This window comes from Rhinoraja longicauda, chromosome 27 (assembly GCF_053455715.1).
Source record: "Rhinoraja longicauda isolate Sanriku21f chromosome 27, sRhiLon1.1, whole genome shotgun sequence".
Lineage (NCBI taxonomy): Eukaryota > Metazoa > Chordata > Chondrichthyes > Rajiformes > Arhynchobatidae > Rhinoraja > Rhinoraja longicauda.
The window spans coordinates 5,333,072-5,359,395 of NC_135979.1; the positions used below are offsets into that span (position 1 = coordinate 5,333,072).

A 26,324-nucleotide genomic window follows, 5' to 3' on the forward strand; every position below is an offset into this window, starting at 1 on the left:
CTCCACCATGCAGTGGGTCTTGCCTTTGTTTCACTCTGCGGTGCCCCTTCCCTTTATCTCCATCTAGGCTCGAGTGTCATTGTGTTCTGCCTTTCCATTTTCAATATCCATGCTACCGGCTCACCTCTCCTAGGCCTTCACCTATCACTTGTTCTACCCTGCACTCCTGGTGGTCTTTACCTTTTAAACAACCCACCTGAGAGTGATTTTCTCTTCTGCAGTCATGGCTTTTCCTTTTCCTATGTTATGCACGACTGTTTTTAACTACTCCACTGTGGTGCCCCTCATCCCTTTCTGTGTCTCTGTTAAGGGGCCTTGCCTATCCCTTCATCTTCTTTCCTTAGGCCTTGAGGTCAAGCTTTCAGTGTGAAGGATAATCAAGTGAGATGTGGAGTCCAACAATCTCACTGAAATAAATTATATAAAAGAAGAGACCATCGCGCAAAAGTTTGAATGTTTTTGGGCCACTTTTATTCTCCTGTTATTTCCTGACACAATACGGTTTTACCAAAGTGACAAAACAGAACATCCAAACAAAACTCTTAAGGATCCATAATATCTTTTCTTTTTAAATATACATATTTAAATATCCGAATTTAAAAAAGACACACAAGATATTTTTAGCTAGAATTATGTCTTTGGTCACGAGCACCGAGAAGAATGCACCTATTATTATCCTGCCTGTTGCAATCTGCTCTAATATTCAGATCTATTAAAAGTAATAGATCCTGTGATCAGGAAGGGCATGCAACAGGCAGGAGAAACTATACTCTTGGCCATGCACAAATTTTAACCATTTCTGTTTCTTGGTTTTGCCCAAAGATGTCAGAGATATAACATATTTCTACTGTCCCCTGCTATTACAACTGAACAATTATGATAGTTTACTTCTGTATTTCATTGCCACAGGCAAATAGAACTAGCTCAGTTAGAAAACTTGGTCAGCCTGGACGAGTTGTGCTGAAGTGCCTTGTTTCCGTGCTGTGTGACTCAATGGCTCTATGTAGTACTTAGCTGGTCAAATTTCAGAATATATGCTCTTTATTATAAAGGACGAGGTTACCGAGTTCTTAGAAGCACATGATAAAATGTATTATGATTCATAATTTTTTTTACTAGAGGACAAAATATAAAAGCTTGGAATTAAATATGGTTGTATTGTATGGCAATGTTAGTATCAAACAAGAAAATTACAATATAAATACAATGAAATTATGACTAAGTTTCATATTTGGTGTCTTCCTTTTTTAATATACAAAATATATTGCTAAAAATGTCAATGTTTCTGGCATATTTCACAGTGCTTTGTCCAAATGAAAATGACTGCACTTATTCTTATAAGGTTCCTTTATAAGGAGAAGGTAACTAGACTAGACATTTTAAAATTAAAGCTTTTTTTTAGTAATTCAGATACTCTTGTATATTACATAAGCATGTTTTCAGTACATTTGATGATGTTAACAGTTGTCAGGAAAAGTGCAGTTGAATCTTTTAGACACGAAGTTTGTTCTCAAGAGCTGCCAGTTTTTTTGCAAAGGTACCTAGTATAGAAATTTGTTAAGGACCATATCGCATGAAAGTCAAAGTATTCAACCACTGTGCTCGATTCAGAAGTGGCTTCAAGTTTTAAATGAATTAAATGACTAAATTGAAAATCTGTAAGTATATTTAAATGCAAGTCAACTTTGAAGTCAGTAGTTGGACTGCACCTCCCCAACTTTACCAGCTCTTCAGCCTATACCAGAGAAACCCCTTCAGTCCCATCAGCTCGATGGCGCATCTTAATATTGCAACATACTTTACGGTTTGATTGTAAGTAATATCGATTCAAATTGTTATGCAGATATGTAGCACTGTAATGGGAAATGAAATATATCTGAGCGATTGTAAATGAAGAAGAAATGAAGGAAGCTGGAAATCCGAAATAAAAACAAATGTAATTTTTGGCTCAGCTTTTCTCTCTTCATTGGTACAGCCTGACCTTATGAAAATGGTTTGCTCCCCTGCTATTCGCAGCACATTACACAGACAGAAAAATGTAATCACACTCAGTGCACCTTTAACCCATTTGACCTGTTCTCACTCAATCAAATATATTCCCATTGTCCTTAGTCATTCTTCCCTTCTCCCTTCCACCTTCTCTGGTTTAGTTTATTGTCATGTGTACCGAGGTACAGTGAAAAGCTTTTGTTGCGTGCTAACCAGTCAGTGGAAAACAATAGACACACACAAAATGCTGGAGAACTCAGCGGGACAGGCAGCATCTCTGGAGAGAAGGAATGGGTGATGTTCCGGGTCGAGACCCTTCTTCAGACCCAAAGTGTCACCCATTCCTTCTCTCCAGAGATGCTGCCTGTCCCGCTGAGTTACTCCAGCATTTTGTGTCTATCTTCAGTTTAAATCAGCACCTGCAGTTCCTTCCTACACAGGGGAAAACAATACATGAGGGAATGATACTATATTAATTAAACTATGTTTATAATCCCTCTTTCCCAGTTCTGACTAAGGATCTTCACCCTGAAACATTTATTATGTTTCTCTTTACATAGACACTGCCCAAACTGCTGAGTGTTTCTAGCATTTTTTTAAACTACAGTCCAATTATCTATTTCTTAAACCGTTCTATATCAGAACATGCTATGTGGTCTTGGCTTCTCATGGACATGTAAAGGCATCAGCTTCACACACATATTCCGTTGGTTAAAGAGATAAGGAACATTATTTATTGATAGATTGAAGAGATTGGGCTTGCTCTCATCAGAACAAGGGAATCTGACAAGTGATTTTGTTTAAGATAGACACAAAGTGCTGGAGTAACTCAGCGGGTCAGGCAGCATCTCTGGAGAAAAAGGATGGGTGATGTTTCGGGTTGGGACCCCTCCAGACTGAAGGAAGGAGGTGGGTGGGTGGGTGGGTGGGGGGGGGGGGGGAGGCATAGGGAAGATCTGGGGGTGAGAATAGACCTGACTAATCAGGGCCAGCCACAAATGACCTCAGGCAGGGTGGTGCCTGGTAGGTCCATTGATGGCTCGGGAAGATGTGATCCCAAGAGGGATACAATGTGGAGAACTGTGGAACTGGTAAAACAACAAGGAAGGAGGGAGGGGAGGGGAGGGGGATTGTAAGTAGAAGTTACTTAAAATTGGAGAATTCAATGTTCATGGAAAAGTTAAGAACGCGAGGAAACAGATTTACGATGATCAGCATGAGAAAAAAAGCTTTTCCACTCAGTAAGCTGATGTGATCTGGAATTTTTGTTTTATTCTTTCATGACCTGTGGGAATCACTGACTGGACCAACATTCATTCCCCCATCCCGATTTGCCTATAAACTAAGCGGGGGTTTCTGGGCCATTTCCTAAGGTGGTTAAAGTCACACAGAGTAACATATATCTCAGGCTGGATTCCTTGCTGAAGGACATTTGGGAATGTGCGGTCTGACAGGACAGCGGAAAGGAGTTCAAACACAACTTCTAAAGGAGTTTTGAAAAGTACTCGAGGAAAGTAAACTTATCAGGCTATGAGTAAAGAGATTGAGGCCAACGAGAACCCAGCAAAGGTTTCCTCTGCTTTAGTGATTCTCTGATTTTAATAAATATGCTGGAACGTTGGAGATCCTCAGGTGGGGAATGCAGTTGAGTTGGCGGTAAGCTGCATTTATTCTCAACACTGGTGCAAAGAAGTTAATAGAATTGTTTCAAGCTTTTTTTAAGTACCAACATAACATTCTCATTTTGGTGCCTTTGTTTTGTGCCTCCATAGGTTTTATACAGAAGAGACATTTGTAATACCTGCGGATGCAATCACACTTGTATTTTTGATTATATGGACTTGCCATTTGATATAAGTTAATGGACTCTAATGTTAAGATAACGGTCCCTTGATATCCTACGTAAACTCTCTTAAAGGCTTCAGTTATTAAGGCAGCTTCCCAACCGAAGGACCTGAAGACCACTCATGGATGCCTTGTGGCCAGTAGCTCCATCTAAAATGGCCTCGCTGTTAAACTCTGAGGGCTGTGCCAAAAACATACTCTTGCAGGTTTCCTGAACTCACCTCCGGGGTTCAAATCCCAGAATATATCACTGGATAATCCTATGACGATCCTTGTACAGATAATAGTTTAGATTAGTTGACAGACAAAGCTTGGAAACAGGCCCTTTGGCCCATCGATCACCTGTTCACACTAGTTCTATGCCATCCCACTTTTGCATCCACACAGTGCATCTACTTAGGGCCAATTTACCTACAAACCCACACATCTTTGGGATGTGGGTGAAAACTGGAGCACCCGGAAGAAACCCACACAGTCACAGGGTGAACGTGCAAACTCCTCACAGACAGCGTCCGAGGTCAGATTCAAACCTGAGTCTCTGGCCCTGTGAGGCAGCAGCTCTACCAGCTTGCCACTCTGGTTCCTTCAATTGAGATTTATTGAATTACTTAATTTTACTTAATTACTTTATTAAATTATTTTAAATTGCTGACCTCCCCTCGTGGGGTTTGAACCCAGGTCTCTGGACCAATGGTTCAGATGATCGGCTACTGTTCCAGCAACTTACCCACCACCCTACCATATCCCAATGTCGTCTCATTCATGGCTTTCGTTGTTCATTCACTGTTATCAAATGTAGGATGATCACAAACAGTAAGAGCCAAATTGCAATCAAAGTTCCAAAATCAACCCTGCATACATTGCACATAATTTTTCCTCATTAAGGTTAAACTAAATTTGAGATAATTTTATATGAGTATATATTTATGATAAACTGCACATGAGAATAAAAGGATATGTTTGGACGTCAGTGTTTTAATTATCTTCTCGACCTTTGTTTGGAATTCCACTAGTGACTCGCAGGCACATGGGTCTTTAGGTGCAGCTGAAAACAAAAACAAGACAGATGACGGGACATTACCAATGTTCTTCAATTTCTCCGTGAACCAAGGTTGCAGGTTACAGTATCGATATTTATTGGTAAGTAAACTGTTGCAAATACTGGAAACGGCATTCATTGTCATTCACAGAGTGGGGATTTGTTGAGTGAACATTACTTCAATCTAAAACTACTCCACAGATCAGGCAGCTCCTGTGGAGACGGACACAAAGGTAATGTTTTAGGTCAATAACCGCTTATCAGAAACTATTCTGTTGCAAGGTCATTGCCATTAACTATTTTATATTCTTCACAGATGCTGCCTGACCAGATGAGTATCTCCAGTGTTTTTTATATTTATTTCAGATTTTCTGAATCTGTAGGGGTTTTTTTGTGCTTCCTAGATACTTAGACATAAATTTACATCATGCATTTCTCATTCATTCCTTCCACTGACTTACTTTACATCTTTTGACATGTTATTTGTGACACACTGGGTCAGTGGTTCAGTGGCTTTGTTGAAGATCTAGCATAGATCCAGCATCACAGTGGCATTGATTACCAGCTCCCCAGCGTTAATTATCAGCTGGCATCAAGGCCAGGTACTCCCTGGTACCTGGCATCTGGTAACACTCATGGCATTGATATGGGCAAGTTGCAAATTTAATTGAATGTTTCTTATAAATTAATCTCTAAATATTTCACAGGGTAAAATAAGATTGATACTTTAAAGGAGAATCCGAAATCCGATAGAAAATTTTCACAATTTTTTTTGTTAATTTCAAACGTTCGGAATTTTGAGATTTTAGTTTAGTTTAGTTTAGTTTAGAGATACAGCAGGGAAGCAGGCCCTTCGGCCCTCCGGGTCCATGCTGACCAGTGACCTCCGTACTCTAAGCACTGTCCTATACACTAGGGGAGAACGTACAAACTCCGTACAGGCAGCACCCGTAGTCAGGATCGAACCTGGGTCTCATTCTGAAGAGGTATGCTCAATTTTCTGCGGTAACTTCAAAGCTTTGGAGGGGTGGGAGTCACCATTTTGCTAAATTACACACTTAATCCCTGGTCCATATCAATATTTATATTACGCACCTGCAGGAAAGGAATGAATAAAATAATGTCACGCGGCTGATATTCAATACATGTAAGTACTCTGCAAGGACGTGTGTTTATTCTGCCAGAATATTTATGTAATTATGTATCGTATGCAAATAATTATTTTATAATTTTAAATTTACTTCTGGTGGAAAAATAAACACAAATCCCCAACAGATCTACCAATTTTTTGGTTTCCAATGGGATTTATTTTTAACTGTTTACCTGGATAGCAGAGTTATTTGTATTTTATCTAAAGCCCCACTTATTCCCCCAGAAGGAACTGTGATGACAAGGTAATTACTGAAAACTAGATGAGTTGGGAGGAGTTGGCTGCGCCTAACGGCTGCGGCTCTCTGGCAGTCTGTTGTCTTTTTTTCTTTTTTTTTGTTTGTGTCGGTGTTGGGATGGTTTTTGTTTCTGTTTTTGGCTGTGTATGTGTGGTGGGGGTGTGTGGTGGGGGTGTGTGGTGGGGGTGTGGGGTGGGGTGGGGGGGTGGGGCGGGGGGAAACCTTTATTTTATTAGGTCTCTTCCCCGGGGCGCGGCTCGGCTGCGGGCCTTAACATTGCCGGCGCAGCTCGGCTGCGGGACGTTTCAGTGCCCGGTGCGGCTCGGCTGCGGGCCTTAACATTGCCGGCGCAGCTCGGCTGCGGGACGTTTCAGTGCCCGGTGCGGCTCGGCTGCGGGCCTTAACATTGCCGGCGCAGCTCGGCCGCGGGACGTTTCAGTGCCCGGTGCGGCTCGGCCGCTGGACTTAACATCGCCCGGTGCGGCCGCGGGACGTTTCAGTGCCCGGTGCGGCTCGGCCGCGGGACGTTTCAGTGCCCGGTGCGGCTCGGCTGCGGGACGTTTCAGTGCCCGGTGCGGCTCGGCCGCTGGACTTAACATCGCCCGGTGTGGCCGCGGGACGTTTCAGCGCCCGGTGTGGCCGCGGGACGTTTCAGTGCCCGGTGTGGCCGCGGGACGTTTCAGTGCCCGGTGCAGCTCGGCCGCGGGACGTTTCAATGCCCGGTGCGGCTTGGCCGCTGGACTTAACATCGCCCGGTGTGGCCGCGGGACGTTTCAGTGCCCGGTGCGGCTTGGCCGCTGGACTTAACATCGTCAGCGCTGTTCGGCCGCGGGACGTTTCAGTGCCCGGTGCGGCTCGGCCGTTGGACTTAACATCGCCCGGTGTGGCCGCGGGACGTTTCGGTGCCCGGGGCGGCTCGGCCGGGGGGCCTTCCATCCCCTTGCGGGGGCTGTGCATGTCGTTTGCCTCGGTAGGGGTCGAGCTGCCTGTCCGTGGGTGCGGGGGGAAGAGAGGGGAAGTTTTGTTGCCTCCATCACAGTGAGGGGGTGTTTGGAGTCACTGTGATGGATGTTTGTGTTGGGGTCGGGTGTCCTGTGTTCTTTTCTTTTTGCTGTATTTTGTGTGACTGCTGAAATTTCGCTCGGTGTTGTGCCGAGTGACAATAAAGTGTTGTTATGTTATGAAGAAAATTTTGAAAATGCAGATTACATTCGTAAAAATATGAGTAAAAAATGATTGCTTCAGAGGTGCTTAGAGTTGATTTTGCAACTCCTTTCATTGTTCACAATTGATTTTTTCTGTACCAGAAGATTGATGTCCCTCATTATACAGACACAACATAAGCTAAACATCTGTTGTAGATATGATTCTTCAAACCAATTGAAGTTCTTTTTTTGCAATGATGGTATTATATTCCTTTGAGTACTGTAGTTCATACTTTTCTTTGATGTTAGGAGTTGGGTTAATGGATATAACAGAAATATGTACATATATATTGTCCCTTTCACATCCTCAAAAGACTTTCATCTAAGTAGTGTCCCACAAACGGCAGAGTGATCATGGTCAGCTAATCTGGTTCAGTTTAGAGTAACAGCACGGAAACAGGCCCTGCAACACACTGAGTCCATACCCGCCAGCGATCCCCGCACACTAACACTATTCTACACATTAGGGACAATTTTACATTTATACCAAACCAATTAACCTACAAACCTGTACATCTTTGGAGCATGGGAGGAAACCGAAGATCTCGGAGAAAACCCACACGGTCATGGGGAGAACGTAAAACTCCGTACAGACAGCACCCGTCATCGGGATCGAACCCGGGTCTTCGATGCCGTAAGTGCTGTAAGGCAGCAACCCTACCACTGTGCCACCCGACATAATGACGACATTATGCTCACTAGTGTTCAATAAGGGATAAATATTGGTCAGGAAACTGGGAAGAACTACCACACTCTTCACTGAAATAGTGATGGTTTATTTTATGTCCATTAGAAGAGAACGACGGAGGAGTTTGATTCGCATTTCATCTAAAAGACAAAATCCTAAATGGCAGGCAAAGTCGTAACTACTCGACGACAATCTTTCCAATTCAAAAGTTTTTATATATGTGAATATTCGATGTCTCAGATAAACATTACAAAATTCCATTCCTTTTTGAAATTAACCAAAACATTATTCGTTTGCGATATTTCAGTTTTCCCTTCAATCTCAGGATTAAGTTTAATTGAGTATTATGTTTACATATCTGTTGTGCTGCTGCTGCTAGTAAGAATTATTGTTCTGTTTCGGGACGTATGACTATAAAACACTCTTAGAAATCTAATATTATGCAGAATGATGAGAGCATTTCACATTTGCTCTGCTTCCCAGTCTGAAAAGTTTTTAAAAACCTCTAGATTTACACAAACAGAAACAAGAGACCACATTTTGAAAAATGAGGAAAAAAAATCCTTACCACATATTTTGACCTGTAATTTGTCTGCAATTTGGTTCATTGTTTTGAAGTCTGCGGTATAATGATAATGATCCTTCACTGGATCTGAAGCAATTATCCGTAATTCTTCCTCAAGTGCATTCCCGACTCCTATCGCAAACATCTTAATTCCTGAAAACAGTTAAGGATGAATTACAGATTGCATTTTGAAAACCTTCCAAGAGATCGCTGCTAAGAGCCTAGGGGTGAAAATATCAGCAATGCTGTACTGTTCATGTTGTTATAAGAGTTTGGCATCATTGTGTCACTTATCATCAATAACTAAAAGACTGAACTCAAAACGACCATGTAACATGGAGAAAAATCAATGCTCTGGTGTCATCCAATAACTAAATGGGTAATCGTGCTGAGAAGTCTGTACTGCATGCTGCAGTCCAATCCTTAATTAGAACCATGAGGCCACAGTTTAGCTGATGTGGGAAATGGAAAACAAGCTTTGGGATTGCTCTGCTGAAGTTGGGGCTGGGTAACATTTTTTGGGAGGGAATGAAAGGTCTATGTGTGTACTGTTATCAGGCAACTGAATCATCCTACCACAACCAGGATGCAGTGCTGAACTTCTACCTACTCATTGGTGACCCTCGCACTATCCTTGATTGGACTTTACAGGCTTTAACGCGCACTAAATGTTATTCCCTTAGCATGTATCTGTCCACTGTAAATTGCTCGATTGTAATCATGTATTGTTTTTCTGCTGACTGCATAGCATACAACAAAAGCTTTTCACTGTACCTCGGTACACGTGACAATTAACTCAACTGAACTGAACTGTGAGGATTCCATCTTCGACAATGTATGCTGCAGACATGTGTTATTATGTGCAACAATACCACGGATGTGTTACATCTTGACGATTTCAAAAACTATTGATTTAGGAGCACCACTGCAGCAGCATAAAGGTGTATTCTTGTGCATTTTGATTTGTTTGAAACAACATTTTGCAGCCATTTACCATCTGTAAGTAAACAAGCTTCAGTCCCACAGTTAACACTCTCAACCTATTAGCTGCAGAGTTATGTTAAGTCATTTATGCACTGAAATGTTTGAGTTCAGTTTACCATGAGGCAAATTTGCACAGTGGGAATTAGGTTACTTTAAGGAGCTTTTTTCCCCTGGGCAGTTATTAACTTCACCCGACTGTAGGGAGAAGCTGATTGCAGGCATGGAAGAGAAAGTGTGTTGCTTTCATACGGTTTATGACATTGAGCTCAACTGGAACATTTACAGTAGGTTAGGAGTAGGCCATCATTCAATATATTGATTGTAAATAAACATTAGCTGAAGGGGCTTTAATAAAACAAGGGGAAAGTGTTATCACTGTTTCCTTACAGAATAGGGAATTGAGGGATATGGATTATGTGCAGGTAGATAAGAGTTGGTATCGTTTAGTTTAGAGATACAGCATGGAAACAGGCCTTTCGGCCCACCGAGTCCATATCGACCTTCGATCATCTGTTCACACTAATTCTATTATCCTGCTTTCTCTTCCACTCTCTACACACTGGGGGCAGTTTACAGAGGCTGATTAACCTACAACCTTGGGATGTGGGAAGAAATGGAGCACCGGGGAGAAACCCATGCATTCCCAGGGAGAACGTGCAAACTCCAGACAGACAGCGCCTGAGGTCAGGATCAAACCTGTGTCTCTGGTGCTGTGTGGCAGCAACTCTACCAGCTGCGCCACCGTAGTGCCCTGGCATCATATTCAGCACAGACATTGTGGGCCAAAGGTAGGGTTGCCAACTTCCTCACTCCCAAGTACGGGACAAGGTGACGTCACTGCCCCGTGCCCCACGTGACCGCACCCAGCCAGCGGCCACGTGCTCCCTCTCCACCAATGGCGGCCGCCATTGGTGGAGCGGGAGCACGTGGCCGCTGGCTGGGTGAGGTCACGTGGAGCACTGGGCGGTGACATCACCCTTTGTCCCTTATTTGGGAGTGAGGATGTTGGCAACCCTACTAATACGGGACAAGGGCGGTCCCATACGAGACAAACTAATTTAGCCCTAAATGTGGGATGTCTCGGCTAATACGGGACAGTTGGCAACCCTAGCCAAAGGGCCCATTCCTGGCCTGTACTGTTCTATGTTCTATGTTCTAGTATAAATTTTACAGTGCAGAAGGAATATGTCTCTGCCAGATCTTTGGCAAATCTATCCAATTAGTCCCATTTCTCCGCTCACTCCCCTTAGTCATGCAATTTCCTCCCCTGCCAAGCACGTGGGATGTATGACCAAGAGCGTTTTGTTAGCATCACCTTGATTTTTGATCTTTTCGGCAAAAGTATTAATGTAATCTTGAGAGCGTCCATCAGTGAAGACAATTCCGACTTTTGGGATGTTGTCCCTTGCTCCCAGGGACGGGAGAAACACCTTCTCGGCCAGATGTTGCAGAGCGAGGCCTGTCATTGTTCCTCTCTCCATGTACTCCATTTTCTTGACGGCAGCCTTGATGCTTTGCTTTGTTTTGAACTTGTTGAGGGGGAATTCTGTCCTGACCGTGCTCGAGTACTGGACAAGGGCCACCCGTGCGTTCCGGTCACCAATATCTAAGGAGTCGACGATCTGGTTGATGAATTTTTTTACCAGCTCAAAGTTTTCAGGTCTCACACTCTTTGACCCATCGATAACAAAACCTAAATCAACAGCTCCTGAACTGCAAGCTGTGAGGAAAATTAAAAAAGCAAGAATTAATAAATAAATAAATAAATAAATAGACAATAGACAATAGACAATAGGTGCAGGAGGAGGCCATTCAGCCCTTCAAGCCAGCACCGCCATTCAATGTGATCATGGCTGATCATTCTCAATCAGTACCCCGTTCCTGCCTTCTCCACATACCCCCTCACTCCGCTATCCTTAAGAGCTCTATCTAGCTCTCTCTAGAATGATTATGAGAAACAGAAAAATAAATCCATTGCTGTAATTAACTGCATGTGTTTGATCTTATTTTCCTCGCATGTGTTTGATCTTATTTGTTTAGAGTTTACATTTACCTTGTGTCGTTCACATTCCCAGGACTGAGGCTAACAGGCAGCGATACAAGTCCCAGCTGAGCGGAATAATCCACTCTTGAAACACCCAGTTTTTCTTTGTAAAGGCAAGAATCAAGAATAACATTTTAAAATTAACAAGAGTCCTGTGGCCAGTCGTGGTAGCCCAATCTACAATGCTCAGTTTACAAAAGGAAAGGAATCCCTTGTGTGTTTCTGTTCATCTCTTGTGGTGTTTACACCAGGAGTATCACAAATCATAGGATTTTCTCACCCTGGTCATTCCTTCTTCTCCCTGCTCCCATCAGGCAGGATATACAGAAGCTTGAAACCGAGCACCACCAGACTCGAGAACAGTTCCTTCTCATAAGATCATAAGACATAGGAGCAAAATTAAGCCATTCGGCCCATCGGGTATGCTCCACCATTCGATGGCGGATGATCTATTTTTCCCTCTCAATCCCATTCTGCTGCCTCCACCCCACAATCTTTGTCACCCGCACTAAACAGGAACCCTATCAATCTCCGCTTTAAAAGTACTCAATGACTTGTCCTCTGCAGCCGTCTGTGGCAATGAATTCCACAGATTCACCACCCTCTGGGGTTTCTGGACAGAGGCAAGGGAGACTTTTGAGGAAAAGTGAATTCAGAGAGGGATGGTTCAGTCTTGGAAAATGTGTAGATAATGTAAACTGAGCACAGCAAGGAGAACATCCTTTACTTTAAATAAGGTAGTCATTGGACACATTTTTGCACAGAGGGCTATTCCATCATGAACTGTGCAGTCATCTTGGATTTTGTATGCTCGTGTAGTTCATGAGTTCATGCAGACTAATGGATAGTTTTGTGCATTATGTAACTGATGTAAGCAGGAGAACAGGCGAGCTGATGTACAACGTTGTAACAAAAATATTCTACGCCTAATCAAGACTTACTCCCGCATGTTTTTCCGTCTGGGTTGAGTGTGAATCCTTCATTGCAGGCACACTTGTAAGAGCCAGGAACACTCACGCACACCTGCTCACAGTCGTGATCCCCGCTTGCACACAGATCCACCACTGAAACACAAAGTTCAAACCAGTTCAAATATCTTCGGGGAAGAATAAGCAATTTTCCAAATGCAAATTTGGCCAAAGAGAATTTCAAAAAGAAAAATTTGACATTCGGCAAAAGATCCAGACACTGCGCGTAGGAAGGAACTGCAGATGCTGGTTTACACTGAAGATACACACAAAATGCTGGAGAAGCTCAGCGGGACAGGCAGCACCTCTGCAGAAAATGAACAGGTGATGTTTTGGCAATCGTGGAAACAGGTTCTTTGGCCCACCGAGTCCACGCCGACCAACAATCATCGATCGCCTGTACACTGGTTCAATAGACAATAGACGCAGGAGGAGGCCATTCGGCCCTTCGAGCCAGCACCACCATTCAATGTGATCATGGCTGATCATTCTCAATTAGTACCCTGTTCCTGCCTTCTCCCCATACCCCCTGACTCCGCTATCCTTAAGAGCTCTATCTAGCTCTCTCTTGAATGCATTCAGAGAATTGGCCTCCACTGCCTTCTGAGGCAGAGAATTCCACAGATTCACAACTCTCTGACTGAAAAAGTTTTTCCTCATCTCCGTTCTAAATGGTTCAATGTTATCCCACTCGCACGTCCACTCCCTGCACATGAGAGGCAGTTTACAGAGGGCCAATTAACCTACAAACCTGCACATCTTTGGAATGTGACAGGAAACCAGAGCACCCTGGGGAAATCTACACAGTCACAGGGAGACCTTGCAAACTCTGCACAGACAGCTCCCGAGATCAGAATGGAACCCGGGTCCCCGGCGCTGTGAGGCAACAACTCTAGCGCTGCGCTACTGTGCTGCCCAAACTCCCTGCAAGCACAGTTGGATAACTAACTGTGTGAGGAGATACATTCAGCTGCAGTGTTTAATGGATGTAAAAGGCCAATGAAGTTTGGCATTTCATTGGGTAATATTCCATTAAATCCATATTTCATGATTTTTAAGTCATATAGTTGGTTTACAGTCTCTTGCTATATGTGCCAAAGTGTATAAAAGTGAAGGAAATTGAAGGCCACAAAATCAAAACAGATTAACTTATTGATCTGAATGTATAATAGTTCTTGGAGTCTAAATCCAAGTTATGTTGCGGCGAATTGCAGAATAGCCTGTAGTATTGTGTATGCCTTCTTCATGGGATAAATTCCACTTAAGATGGATACAAAGTGCTGGAGTAACTCATTGGGTCAAGCAGTACCTCTGGATAAAGTGGATTGGTGACACTTCGAGTCGGGAACCTTCTTCAGACCTACTACTACTAAATTCTACCTAGTTCCTTTCAATAATACATATATATTTTAAATATACAAATTATTTTTTATATATGTCTGAAAAGTATAGAGTTTAAGATTGGTATTTATTCACAAAATGCTGGAGTAACTCAGCAGGTCAGGCAGCATCTCAGGAGAGAAGGCATGGGTGACGTTTCGGGTTGAGACCCTTCTTCAGACTGATGTCAGGGGGGCGGGACAAAGGAAGGATATAGGTGGAGACAGGAAGATAGAGGGAGAACTGGGAAGGGGGAGGGGAAGAGAGGGACAGAGGAACTATCTAAAGTTGGAGAAGTCAATGTTCATACCGCTGGGCTGCAAGAGTTTAAGATTGGCATCATACAAGTGCTGTACCAACACCTGCTGACAATTATGACCCTGTCTTGCAACGTTACAAGCATGAGGGCGAGGCAGGCTCTGATCTGCTGTCCTACTTTGCTAACATATTTCCGTATATTTCCATATTCTTTGCTGTTTTACTCACCACATAAAGCTTCCTTAAATTTTTTGGAAAGTTTTTCTATGGCACTGTAGCTCTCCACGTAGTCCAGGTGCTCTTCCAGAGGCTCGCTGGCGATCTCGCGTAGGGAGTTCATCTCTGCCCTGCCCACACCGATGGCGAAGATCTCAATGCCTTTCTGTTTGGCACGGGTGGCAGCATCTTGCACGCGGTCCTGGGGTCGGCCGTCGGTCACAATGATGGCTACCTACGGGCAGAATGGGCACAAAGTATGATTAGTACTGGTGTCAGGGGTTATGGAGAGAAGGCAGGAGACTGGGGTTAGGAGCGAGAGATAAGTCAGCCATGATTGAATGGCGGGCCAAATGGCCTAATTCTGCTCCTATCACTTATGAAAGTTGGTTACTCTCTTGCATTAGTCACCAATAATGGAACTGAGTTCATGGGTGATTTCATAAGTTCACAAGTCATAGGAGCAGAATTCGGCCATTCGGCCCATGGAGAATACTCCACCATTCAATCATGGTTGATCTATCTTTCCCTCTAACCCCATTCTCCTGCCGCCTTCTCCCCGTAACCTTTGACACTCTTCCCAAACAAATACCTGCCAATATCCGCTTTAGAAATACCCAATGACTTAGCCTCCATCGCCGTCTGTGGCAAAGAACTCCACAGATTCACCCCCCACACCTCATTTCTAAATGTACTTATCCCACCATATCACTCATTATGGAATAAAGTAAAACTGGAAAGATGGTCACGCTATCAAATGTTACATTATCAAAGAAAGTTACATTATCAAAGCATAATAATGTTTATGGTGTAACTTTAGTCCATGCTTTTCTAAATAGGATAAAACTTGCATTGGTAATGGATATGGATCCTGGGCAGAGATGCACAGAGAACATTCAGGCTGAATGTATCAGATGTTCCATACTTCCAGCACCATTACATTCCTCTGTTGGAGATCTTATGATGAATTTATTTTTGAAGCATGCTGAATTAATTTATTTTCACAATATGAAAGTGTGGAAACCAGATTAGAAACTCAGTAACCATATATTGGTAGAAATTAATTATTACAAAGTCGTTTTTATAATGAGATTTTCTATAGTGCGAGATTTCTTAGGAATGCAACCATTGTGTTATAGCAGGACTACCTGTATTGACTTTACCAATACCTCTCAGTAATGATGTGTTTCCAACAGCTTCTGGTGATACACAATTTTAGAGTTGAATTTGAAATTTTCGCATCAAAAAAAGGTTCCGAAGAAAGACTGTTGATCTGAAAGCTCAATGCCATTTCTCTCTCCAAAGGTACTGTCTGACCTGTTGAGTATTGCTTGTATTTTCTCCCTTTAGTTTCGTTTAGTTTTGAGATACAGCACGGAAACAGGCCCATCAGCCCACTGAGTCTTTGCCGACCAGCAATCACCTTGTACAGCAGCATTATCCTACACACTGGGGACAATTTACAATTTTTACCAAAGAAAGCCAATAAACCTAAAAAACATGTACATCTTGGAGAGTGGGAGGAATCCGGAGTACCGGGGGAAAACTCACGCAGTCAGGGGGAAAACGTACAAACTCCGTTCAGACAGCACCCGTAGTCAGGATTGAACTCGGATCTCTGTGCTGTAAGGCAGCAACTCCACCGCTGCACGCTTACACCATTCAGTTTAGTTCAGAAAGATTGAATGTAACTCGTCCACAGGGATTGGGCTGTAGGAAGACCAATCCCTTAAAGGCATGCATGTTGTTTTCATAAACTAGTTTCCCTGGGTCAGGAAGTATTTCCTTACAAAGTGGTCCAGCGGTGGTAGAGTTTTCACTAATGTTAGAATATTCTACTGCATTATTACTCATTTTCAGCAGTGGAATTCCATTCAAGGTTGGAGAGTAAATTGAGGTTCTAGCGCATCAAGATGTGGAGTTTATGAGTTGTTATTTATCTCTAAATGAATGTCTTATTTCAAAAATGCTTCTGTTTATTTCTCTAGCAGCCAAAGTTTGCCAGCAGCTGACCTGGTCTAAGGAATTTTGTCGGCATTTTTCCCAGGCAAAAACCCGATGAACCTGTGATAGTTCTCCCAATATTATCTTTCTCTCAGTAGTCTCTCCATAGTGCACCGCACATATCCAGGTTCAGTTGGTGAAGTGTGGGACCGAGCAAAAAAATGTGGTTCAGTGTGGAACTGGAGACGCTGGTTTACAACTGGCTTACAAGAGAGATGCTAAATGCTAGAGTAACTCAACAGGACCGGCAGCATCGCTGGAGAGAAGGAATGGGTGACGTTTTGGGTTGAGACTCTTCTTCAGACTTGACGTTTCGGGTTGAGACTCCTCTTCAGCCTGAAGAAGGGTTTCGACCTGAAACGTTACCCATTCCTTTTATCCTAAATGTTTGTGCAAGAGTACCTTGCCATTCTGCCATTTACTGTTGTCTATCCAAATGGACCATTAAAGGTTACATTAATCTGTAGGAAGAAACTACAGATGCTGGTTTACACCGAAGATAGGCACAAAATGCTGAAGTAACTCAACGGGACAGGCAGCTCCCTCTCCCCTGACTCTCAGTTTCAAGAAGAGTCTTGACCCGAAACGTCATGCATTCCTTCTCTCCAGAGATGCTGCCTGTCCCGCTGAGTTACTCCAGCATTTTGTGTCTATCAAAGGTTACATTAACATCCTTCATGCTGGAATCCAGTTGTTGCTTATTGTGGTCTGATTGGTTTAATTATTTTAAAAAAATAATGTTTTCTTAAAGCATTAATCCTTCTGTAACTGTAACTTCATTCAATATTGTGTAGACATACCGTCAAACAATTTCACACAGCAGTTGCATTATGCTGTACTCAGACAGATCCCCTCCAGAACTACGACAGGAGTCTCTTTGACGACTGTATAATATTTTCAGCTAGGTTTTTACCATTTGAAAGAGACGCCTTTTTTAAAGCTTGATTACGGGCAAACAAGAACCAGAATTCTTAGAAAATATTGCTTAAACGAACTCCATGACACAATGACACAATGACATAAGGTTATGAAAAATCTGACAGTGTTACAGAATGATGCGGAGAATTTAAATTTCCAGTAAAATTTAATCCATGAGTTCTAATGAAAAGCCAGCAACCTGAACTGTTAATTCAGTTTATTTTATCAAAGGTGCTGGCTAACGAACTGTGTGTTTTAAGCACTTTCTTATTTTATTACAGAATTTAAGCATCAGCAGTAATTTTCTTTCTGTTAAGAAAACAAACATCCTAATTGAAACCAACGAATATTTGACTTCACATTTTTTTATCACTTGGTTAGCGTAGTAAGTTTAAAGTTCCCTAAGTCCAGACGTGGACAGAAGATGTTTCGGATCGGGACCGTTCTTCAGACAGATGGAGTGGAGGGGAGGGAGAGGGGGAAAAATGAAAATGAGAGGTATGGGTGGGGTGAGAGGTAAGAGGTAAGCCTGGCAAGTGATGGGTGGATACACATGAAGTTGGAGGTTTGTGGGGGGGGGGGGGGGGGGGGAGGGATCAACAGATGGGTAGAGATGGTGACAAAGGTGAGAAGTGAAAAGGAGACAAAATGGTGTCAGATAAGGAAAGGAGTGAAATATAAAGCTGGAGAGAGAACATTTGATGTAAGGGGACACTGGGGAGGTGAGGTCAATGTTTGTGTTGTTGGGTTCTTCCACACAAACAGGAAGAACAACACCTCCTATTTAGCTTGGGTACCTTCAAATCCAACAGAATGGGAATATCATGAGTTCCTGTTTTTAAATTTTGCCAGGAACAGGCTTGGAGCAGGATGACCTCACTGAATCAATACATCAGTTATGATTTGACTGAGTGGGTCAAATAGCTTATTAGTTCTTAATGTTCTTTCATTCATTTTAGTTGATTGAAATTGTGTGTTTTTTATATACCATTTCACTTGAACATTTGAACCACTTCAAATGATCAATGGATTCATGGATTTATCACAGGTGATTTTTCAGCTGAATGTTCATTAGTATTAACTAAATAGTGAGCATCAACTCTGTTATCTTGCGCTCAGCATGGTTACTGTCCAAGTAGCAGAAACGGTGGAGAAGACACCAGGCCTTTCGATGAAAATGTAAGTTGTCCCTGGAAGAATGAAAGCCTATTGCTGAAGCTTAACACTTCTAGAAGGTCATAAGTGATAGGAGTAGAATTTGGCCATTCGGCCCATCAAGTCTACTCTGCCATTCAATCATGGCAGGAGAGATAGATCAGCCATGATTGAAAGGCGGAGTAGACTTGATGGGCCAAATGGCCTAATTCTACTCCTATTCCTTCTGACCTTATGACCATTCTGAAGAAGGGTCTTGACCTAAAACATCACCCATTCCTTCTCTCCAGAGATGCTACCTGTCCCGCTGAGTTACTCCAGCTTTTTGTGTCCATCTTCGACCTTATGGCCGATCTATCTCTCCCTCCTAACCCCATTCTCCTGCCTTCTCCCCATCAACCTCTGACGCCCATACTCATCAAGAAGCTATCTGTCTCTGCCTTAAAAATATCCACTGACTATTACAGAAACCATACAGACCTGGTGTAAAATCAGACTAAATGGATAGTCCCTCTGGTTCTATTATTACAAGGTTGTGATAGTTACCTTGCTGGCAACGTTGGATTTCACCCGTGCTCCGCTGGCCTCATTGAACGCGACGTTGGTTGCGAAATGCATGGCCAAGCCAGTCATGGTGCCGGTGGAAAGTGGCTCGATCTGAGAGACCGCTCGCAGGACGGCCGCCTTGTTGCGGTGTGCATTGAGGGTGAATTCGTGTTTGACTCTGCTGGCGTAGTTGACCACTCCAACCCGGGTGGCATTTGGGCTGATGTTAAGGGATTCGATTACCTGGGACACAAACACTTTCACCTGTTCAAATTCAGAAGGGCGGACACTCCGGGAGCTGTCAATGATGAAGACAAGATCAGTGGCTTTTGTTCGGCAAAGACCTGCATGAAAGGGAAAGAAATAAAGGAAAACATGAAGGAGGGCAGAAATGTAGGTGACAACAAATTGAGGGATAGGTGCAAACCCCCCCCCCCCCCCCCCCCCCCCCCAGCTTTCAGCTGAATGAGAGTGCCAACTTTGCAGCATTTGTTAAGAGTTCTGCTTTATCGCCAGTGGTATTGTGCATTTTTGTTTCAAATTAGCTTTTTGTCCTTAAATCCATCCAACGTTTCATGTTTAATTCACACAATAGCTCGGGGAAATTACCAGTATAATGTATCAGCAAAACTGCAAGGATTTGGAAATTATAAGTGAGCAATACCATGTTCTTTGTGTTTCGACTATAATGTAGGATTTACAACAGAGCAGGGTGAAGATAATTTACTGGCATAAATCTTCAAGGTGTATTCCTGCAGTGAAGAAGCAAAAGGACCACTCAAGTCAAGTCAAGTTTATTGTCATAAGCACAAGTATGGAAAGGTACAGGTACAATGTAAATATTTCTTTATCACAGCATTATCACAGGTTTGTAGATGGCCAATATACAGAAGCAGAAATTATAAATTACACTTACATTCTACAAGTCTGTGAAAAAAAAATACTGAAAAAAAACATTAATGCAAAAGACAATTAGAAAACAAGTCCATGGTATTGCCAGAGATGGTCCGTGGTGTTCCGTTGTCAGGGTATGATTAGTGGTGTGTCGGTTGGTTCAAGTACTTGATGGTTGGAGGAAAGTAGTTGTACGCGAACCTTGTGTTGTGGGTCCTCAGGCTGCTGTATTTCCTGCCTCACTGGAGCAGCATGAAGAGGGTGAGTAGCAGATGACGGAGATCTTTGATGATGGATGCAGCACTCCGTGGAGCTGCTCTCCATGGTGGGGAGGGATGGATTGGGCTGAGTCCACTACTCTCTGCAGCCTCTTCCATTCCTGTGCATTGGACTTGCCACATCAGGCCATGATGCATCTCGTTAGTATATATGTATCCAGAAATTTGTTAAGAGTATTCAACGACATGCATCTCTGTGTTGGGCCCAGGATAGGTCACCCTAGATGTTAACGCCTGGAAATTAGCAGCTGCTAACTCACTCCACTGTTTTCCCCTTTCTGAAGTAAATGAAAACTTATTTTTGCTGACATTTAGCGAGAGCAGCATATTCTTGTGGCATCTCCCAATCACTCATAGAGTCATAAAAAGTTATACAGCACAGAAACAGGCCCTTCAGCCCGACTTGTCCATGCTGCCCCATCCAAGCTGGTCCCATTTGCCCGTGCCTGGCCCATATCCTCCAAACCTTTCCCGTGCACCTACCTGTCCACTCTTGGCAACATTAGTGGTATTCTGATAATTTAAAGTGTTGTACTTGCTTCTGGCATGGCATTGATGCACAATTACTCAACCATTGCACTCTACAAGGATTAGTTGGTTCCATTGACTTTAGCTGCAATTCTTATATATTATCACTAAAGATACTTTATTTTTATTGTGTGATGCCAAAGTCAAAACTATGTCAGTTGTCACACGATGGATTTATAGATAACAGGATTCCCTGTTCCTTATTCCTGGCACTTCCTATTTTTTTACCTTTCTGTATTTTAAACTGTAAAATCAATTTTAATCTGAAACTAATCTGAAAACATAGCACATTATTTGTGGAAATAATGCAAGTGATTTTCCAAAAACTATTGGAGAACTGGGAGAAGACTATTGTCTGATTATAAAATATGTGTAGACAATAACATGTAGTTAAGGAATTAAAACTAAAACTATGAAATAACTCTGGAAACTGAAAAGATATACATCTTATTCACAATGCCAGTGCAGATTTGGATAATGTGTTATTACTGGGCCAATATTCTGAACGTAATGTTGGAGTATTGCCTAAATATTTTGTGAGCATCTGTAATTTTGTTTTTAAGTTTTGGTCATTAGCTGTTCACATCTGGGCTGAAACCACCAAGGAAAATAACGCAGCCACCAGTGACCCTCTTCTCGTCAAGCATTCACAAGAAGCACTTGAAACTATTAGAAATAAGTAGCTGGGCATTCAGTATGTAACTAGTGACGTAGTGCTGGACTTTTGCATCGCATCTTAAGAATAAAGCAGTAACCCCCTGTGATAGGGTTGGGCGGCACAGTGGTGCATCAGGCAGAGCTACTGCCCCATAGTTTCAGAGAACCTAAGTTCAATCCTACCCTCTGGCATTGTCTGTTCAGTTCAGTTTAGTTTATTGTCACGCGTACTGAGGTACAGTGAAAAGTGTTTGTTGAGTGCTATTTGCATGTCCCACTTTTGATTGTATGGGTTTCCTAGGGACGTTCCAGTTTCCTTCCACATCATAAGTAAATAAGGTTTGGTAAGTTAATGAAGCATTATAAAATGCCCCTAATAAATTCTGAGGGGAGTTGATGATAATGTTGGGGAGTGTAAGAAAATAACTGCAGATGCTGGTACAAATCGAAGGTATTTATTTCACAAAATGCTGGAGTAACTCAGCAGGTCAGGCAGCATCTCAGGAGAGAAGGAATGGGTGACGTTTCGGCAAGACCCTTCTTCAGACTGATGTCAGGTGGGAGGGACAAAGGAAGGATATAGGAAGATAGAGGGAGAAGGGGGAGGGGAAGAGAGAGACAGTCTGAAGAAGGGTCTCGACCCAAAACATCACCCATTCCTTCTCTCCTGAGATGCTGCCTGACCTGCTGAGTTACTCCAGCATTTTGTGAAAAAAATAATGTTGGGGAGAATAGATTTACAGGAAAAATGAGTGAGAAACTTGGATTGATCCATGTGCTGGTGTAAAGTTGATTGCCTGAAATATGGAAAGAGCAGAAAGAATCACAGTTAAGATTGATGGAACAAGCTGGCCTTTGTAATTCAAGCAACAGTTAAATAATTATGCACCAATACTGTGGCAGAAGCATGGGTGATGCGGTAACTTACCAGAACAGCATTAATGCTGCCAAGAGTGGGTTTTTCTTTGCATTTACACTGTAGAAATATAAAAGAGAATACCAGTAAAATGCCTTAACCCTGCTCAGAGAATAATCTGTGATCTCACTGGCACCCTCAGAATGAGTACAGATTTTGATTTAATGTGGAACTTTCTGTACCGAGTGACACACTAGCCATTCTGTTCACTCTCTATGACACTGGGGACTTTTGGTTTGTTTTCAATAAATTGAACAGAGCAGGGTGGATGAAAACGACATTGAAATATGTAGGCGGATTTAGACTTCAAACAGGCTTGATTTCTCGCAGAGTGCAGGTACAGTGCAAACCCTTTCAGATGACTTTCCATAAGATATAGTTTCCACTTGAGTTACATACATATTTGTTGGCAATTGTTAGAAATTGACCATCTGAATATGGGCAACGCAACAAAAAGTATAACGATGGAGGAGAAGGCCATTTGACCCAATGTGTCCATGCTGGCTCCCAAGGAAGCAAAGGGGGTAATTATTTCCAAATATCTGCCTCTGCCTAATGCTTCAATCTTGGACAAATTCACAATTTCACCATTCTTCAGAATTTACCAAAATAAATCAATGTCTGGAACTTGTACTTATGTTCATATCACTTATTTATGAATGGTACAACTGCTGTTTTTTAACACAGATTTTTTTTCATTGAAAATTCCCACCTCCTCAGCCTGAATGCTTTATTGAGATGCAGTAGCGCTATGGGGCCCCTCTCTCCATGGGCCATTCTCGGAATTGGAACAGCTGACGATTATTAGGACAGGGCTGGAGCCAATGCCACCCAATCCCTCTCACTATCAATGTACCTTCCAGGAGGGGTCACTGCAGTTATTTTCTCCAATGGACACTGTGGCTAAATGAAGTATTCCGACCAGCTATGCAGAATTGGGTAAGTCAGCAGTAGTCTGAACTGAACCCACTGTGTCTCAGCTACATTGTAGTAATATTACTTTTAACAACCACAAAGATAATAACAGCATTTAAAAAGTTAGGCTTTACTTTTCAACAGATAGCATCGTCTTTGCAATCTATTTCAAAATCCGACAATCATGCACATTGAATTCCATAGAGACGGTTGAACAAAGTAGGGTGACCAGTTCCCAACAGAAGTGAGGCTGCTTTCAATGAGTACTCTTGGAAGGGTCAAGTTCAACTTTTCACTTCCAATCCCATCAACTGTAAATCATTTATCATTGTGACATAATAATCTGTTGCTTGCAGGCTGGGGTGAAACACGAAGAACCATGGAAAACATCGACAATGATCAATCATTTGGCAAAGTGATAGGTACCAGGTAGGTTAAAGCACAGATGGATTGTGATGGGTGTTCACAACATTCAGATGACACAATCACACACAAGTACATAATGAAATGTGGAACATTGAAGATGTTAGCAGCTGAAACATAATATTCATTTTATTGTCTGTATATATACAAGGCAACTACGATAATGCTAGCACATGCTGCAACAAGACCAATCCCCATTTAATAGTCTATCTAACCAACAAAGTGATGGAAATGCAGAGATATTTTCCATTGATAGTTTCCCCCCTCAAACTCATTGTACAGCATCAAAATGGTTATAAGAAGATAACTGCAGATGCTGGTACAAATCGAAGGTATTTATTCACAAAATGCTGGAGTAACTCAGCAGGTCAGGCAGCATCTCGGGAGAGAAGGAATGGGTGACGTTTCAGGTCGAGACCCTTCTTCAAATAAATGGTTATTTTGAGGATGCTCCTGAAACGTCACTATCTGTGCTCTTCAGAGATGCTGCCTGACCCACTGAGTTAATCCAGTACATTGTGCCTTTTCTTGTAAACCGGCATCTGCAGTTCCTTGTATCAATATGAAATTTCCCTGGTTTCATACCTGGTCAATGTCATATTTGGATAGCAGTGTTGGTGGCTCTTTGGTTACAATGCATCTGGGATTTTTTAACGTTGCAATGTTGATGTTTACAATGTTTAATGCATGTCCTACACAAGTGTTTTCTGCAAATGATTTATTATTATCAAAAAGACTGTAAAAAATTAGCTCTAATTTCTTAGCACTAACCTAGTCCAGTTGATACACCGTTAACATTATTTTTGGTTTGACTTGTTAGAATGGTTGCCTCCCTGGTCATTTGGGTTTAAATGCCAAATACAACGAACCTTGAAGGAGTTGCTAAAGTCTCGGTGTTTCTTCAGCAAGTAACAATGTAACACTGGGATTTCCAATTATAACTAATAAATATAATCTGCAGGAGGAATAATCTTAAAATCTCAAACAAAATATAACATGAACAGTCAATATTGTTCATAATTTTAGAATAATATTGAAATGATATTACGATTGGTGCTATTTTACTCAGTATTGATTTGGATGCAAACAACACTTCAAAACAGGTGAAAATCCTTAAGTACATGTTGGAAAAAAATGCATTAACATGGTCATTTGAGCAGGAGGTATCTAAAGAGTAAGAGACTGATGGAACTTATACTTCATCTACTTTATGGGCGAGAGAGTTCTAAATTATAAGTTGATGAAACATGTTTATTCTACTTTATGGGCGAGAGGGTTCTAAAGTATAAGAAACTGATTTAAAAAAAAGTCGAATAACTATTGTTCTTCATCATAGTATATAAATGTATCTTCTTACCGGCTGGAGTCTGTGGACCTGGTTTTACTTTAGGCTTAGGCACCCCATTGACCTGAACGAGGAGTAAGGCAGATAGGAGCAGTCCAGTGCAAAGTCCCATCATCTTGTCCAGCGAGCTGTTGAGGGAGAGCAGGCTGCAGTGTGGCAGGGAGCGCCACCGACTCCAGGTATTAACCCTCTACCCCTTGCAGAGGCTGCAACGCAGCCGGACACGTGTGAAAGACATAAAAAGAGTTCCAGGAAACGCGTTACTTGAAACACAACTCTTTGATGCAAACCCGGTCCCCTGGGCTGCCGCGGTTTATAGACAGAGGAGGGGAGGAGGGTTGATCGAGTCAGGAAGACGGGCAGACTTAAAGCACGCGAGAACCGCGGGTTGATGGTCAGGAGAATATTGGACTGGCTGAGTTTACATCACCCCGTCTGTCATTTGAGGCCGTAACTGTCATTCGAGAGAAATTATTTTGTTAAGGATTTGTAAACGCGTTTGATTTCTGAAGGTTTTTGTTTATTGTTACGCGCTTCTCTCAACAGAGCAGATATTTAGAGTTGACACAACCGTATCTCAGTCAACCGTGCAAGGATCTGACCACACGGCGGCAACTCCACCTCTCACCGCCGCGAAGATTAAACCGGCCACTGTTCTCAGAATGACACATTGAAGCTTTTTCTCAATTTTTTTTGCAGGTTTTATTCTCATTAAATATGCCCACTAATCCCACCCTGCACCTCCCGAGCAAGTAGAACAGTAATGCATTCAAGAGAGAGCTAGATAGAGCTCGTAAGGATAGCGGAGTCAGGGGGTATGGGGAGAAGGCAGGAACGGGGTACTGATTGAGAATGATCAGCCATGATCACATTGAATGGCGGTGCTGGCTCGAAGGGCCGAATGGCCTCCCCCTGCACCTATTGTCTATTGTCTAAGAAGATAACTGCAGATGCTGGTACAAATCGAAGGTATTTATTCACAAAATGCTGGAGTAACTCAGTGGGACAGGCAGCATCTCGGGAGAGAAGGAGTGGGTGACGTTTCGGGTCGAGACCCTTCTTCAGACTGGTGTAGTCTATTGTCTATTGTCTAACCTACACGAGGGTTGATACGGTTGAATGACTGAATGTTTAGGAAGGAATTACAGGTCGAGATGCTCGTTTAAACACAAAAAA

The 26,324-nt window shown here is 42.6% G+C and overlaps 1 protein-coding gene across 1 annotated transcript; it reads right to left on the reverse strand.

Moving 5' to 3' along the window:
* Positions 1–1,491: 1,491 nt before the first annotated feature.
* Positions 1,492–25,263, reverse strand: matn1 (matrilin 1). The gene is made up of 8 exons (XM_078422969.1): positions 25,161–25,263; positions 19,193–19,536; positions 14,582–14,804; positions 12,689–12,811; positions 11,019–11,423; positions 8,723–8,872; positions 4,793–4,879; positions 1,492–1,544 (listed from the first exon to the last, which is right to left on the reverse strand). The coding sequence occupies exons 1-8, from the start codon at positions 25,261–25,263 to the stop codon at positions 1,492–1,494; spliced, it is 1,488 nt and encodes a 495-aa protein (XP_078279095.1).
* Between the last annotated feature and the right edge of the window lie 1,061 nt (positions 25,264–26,324).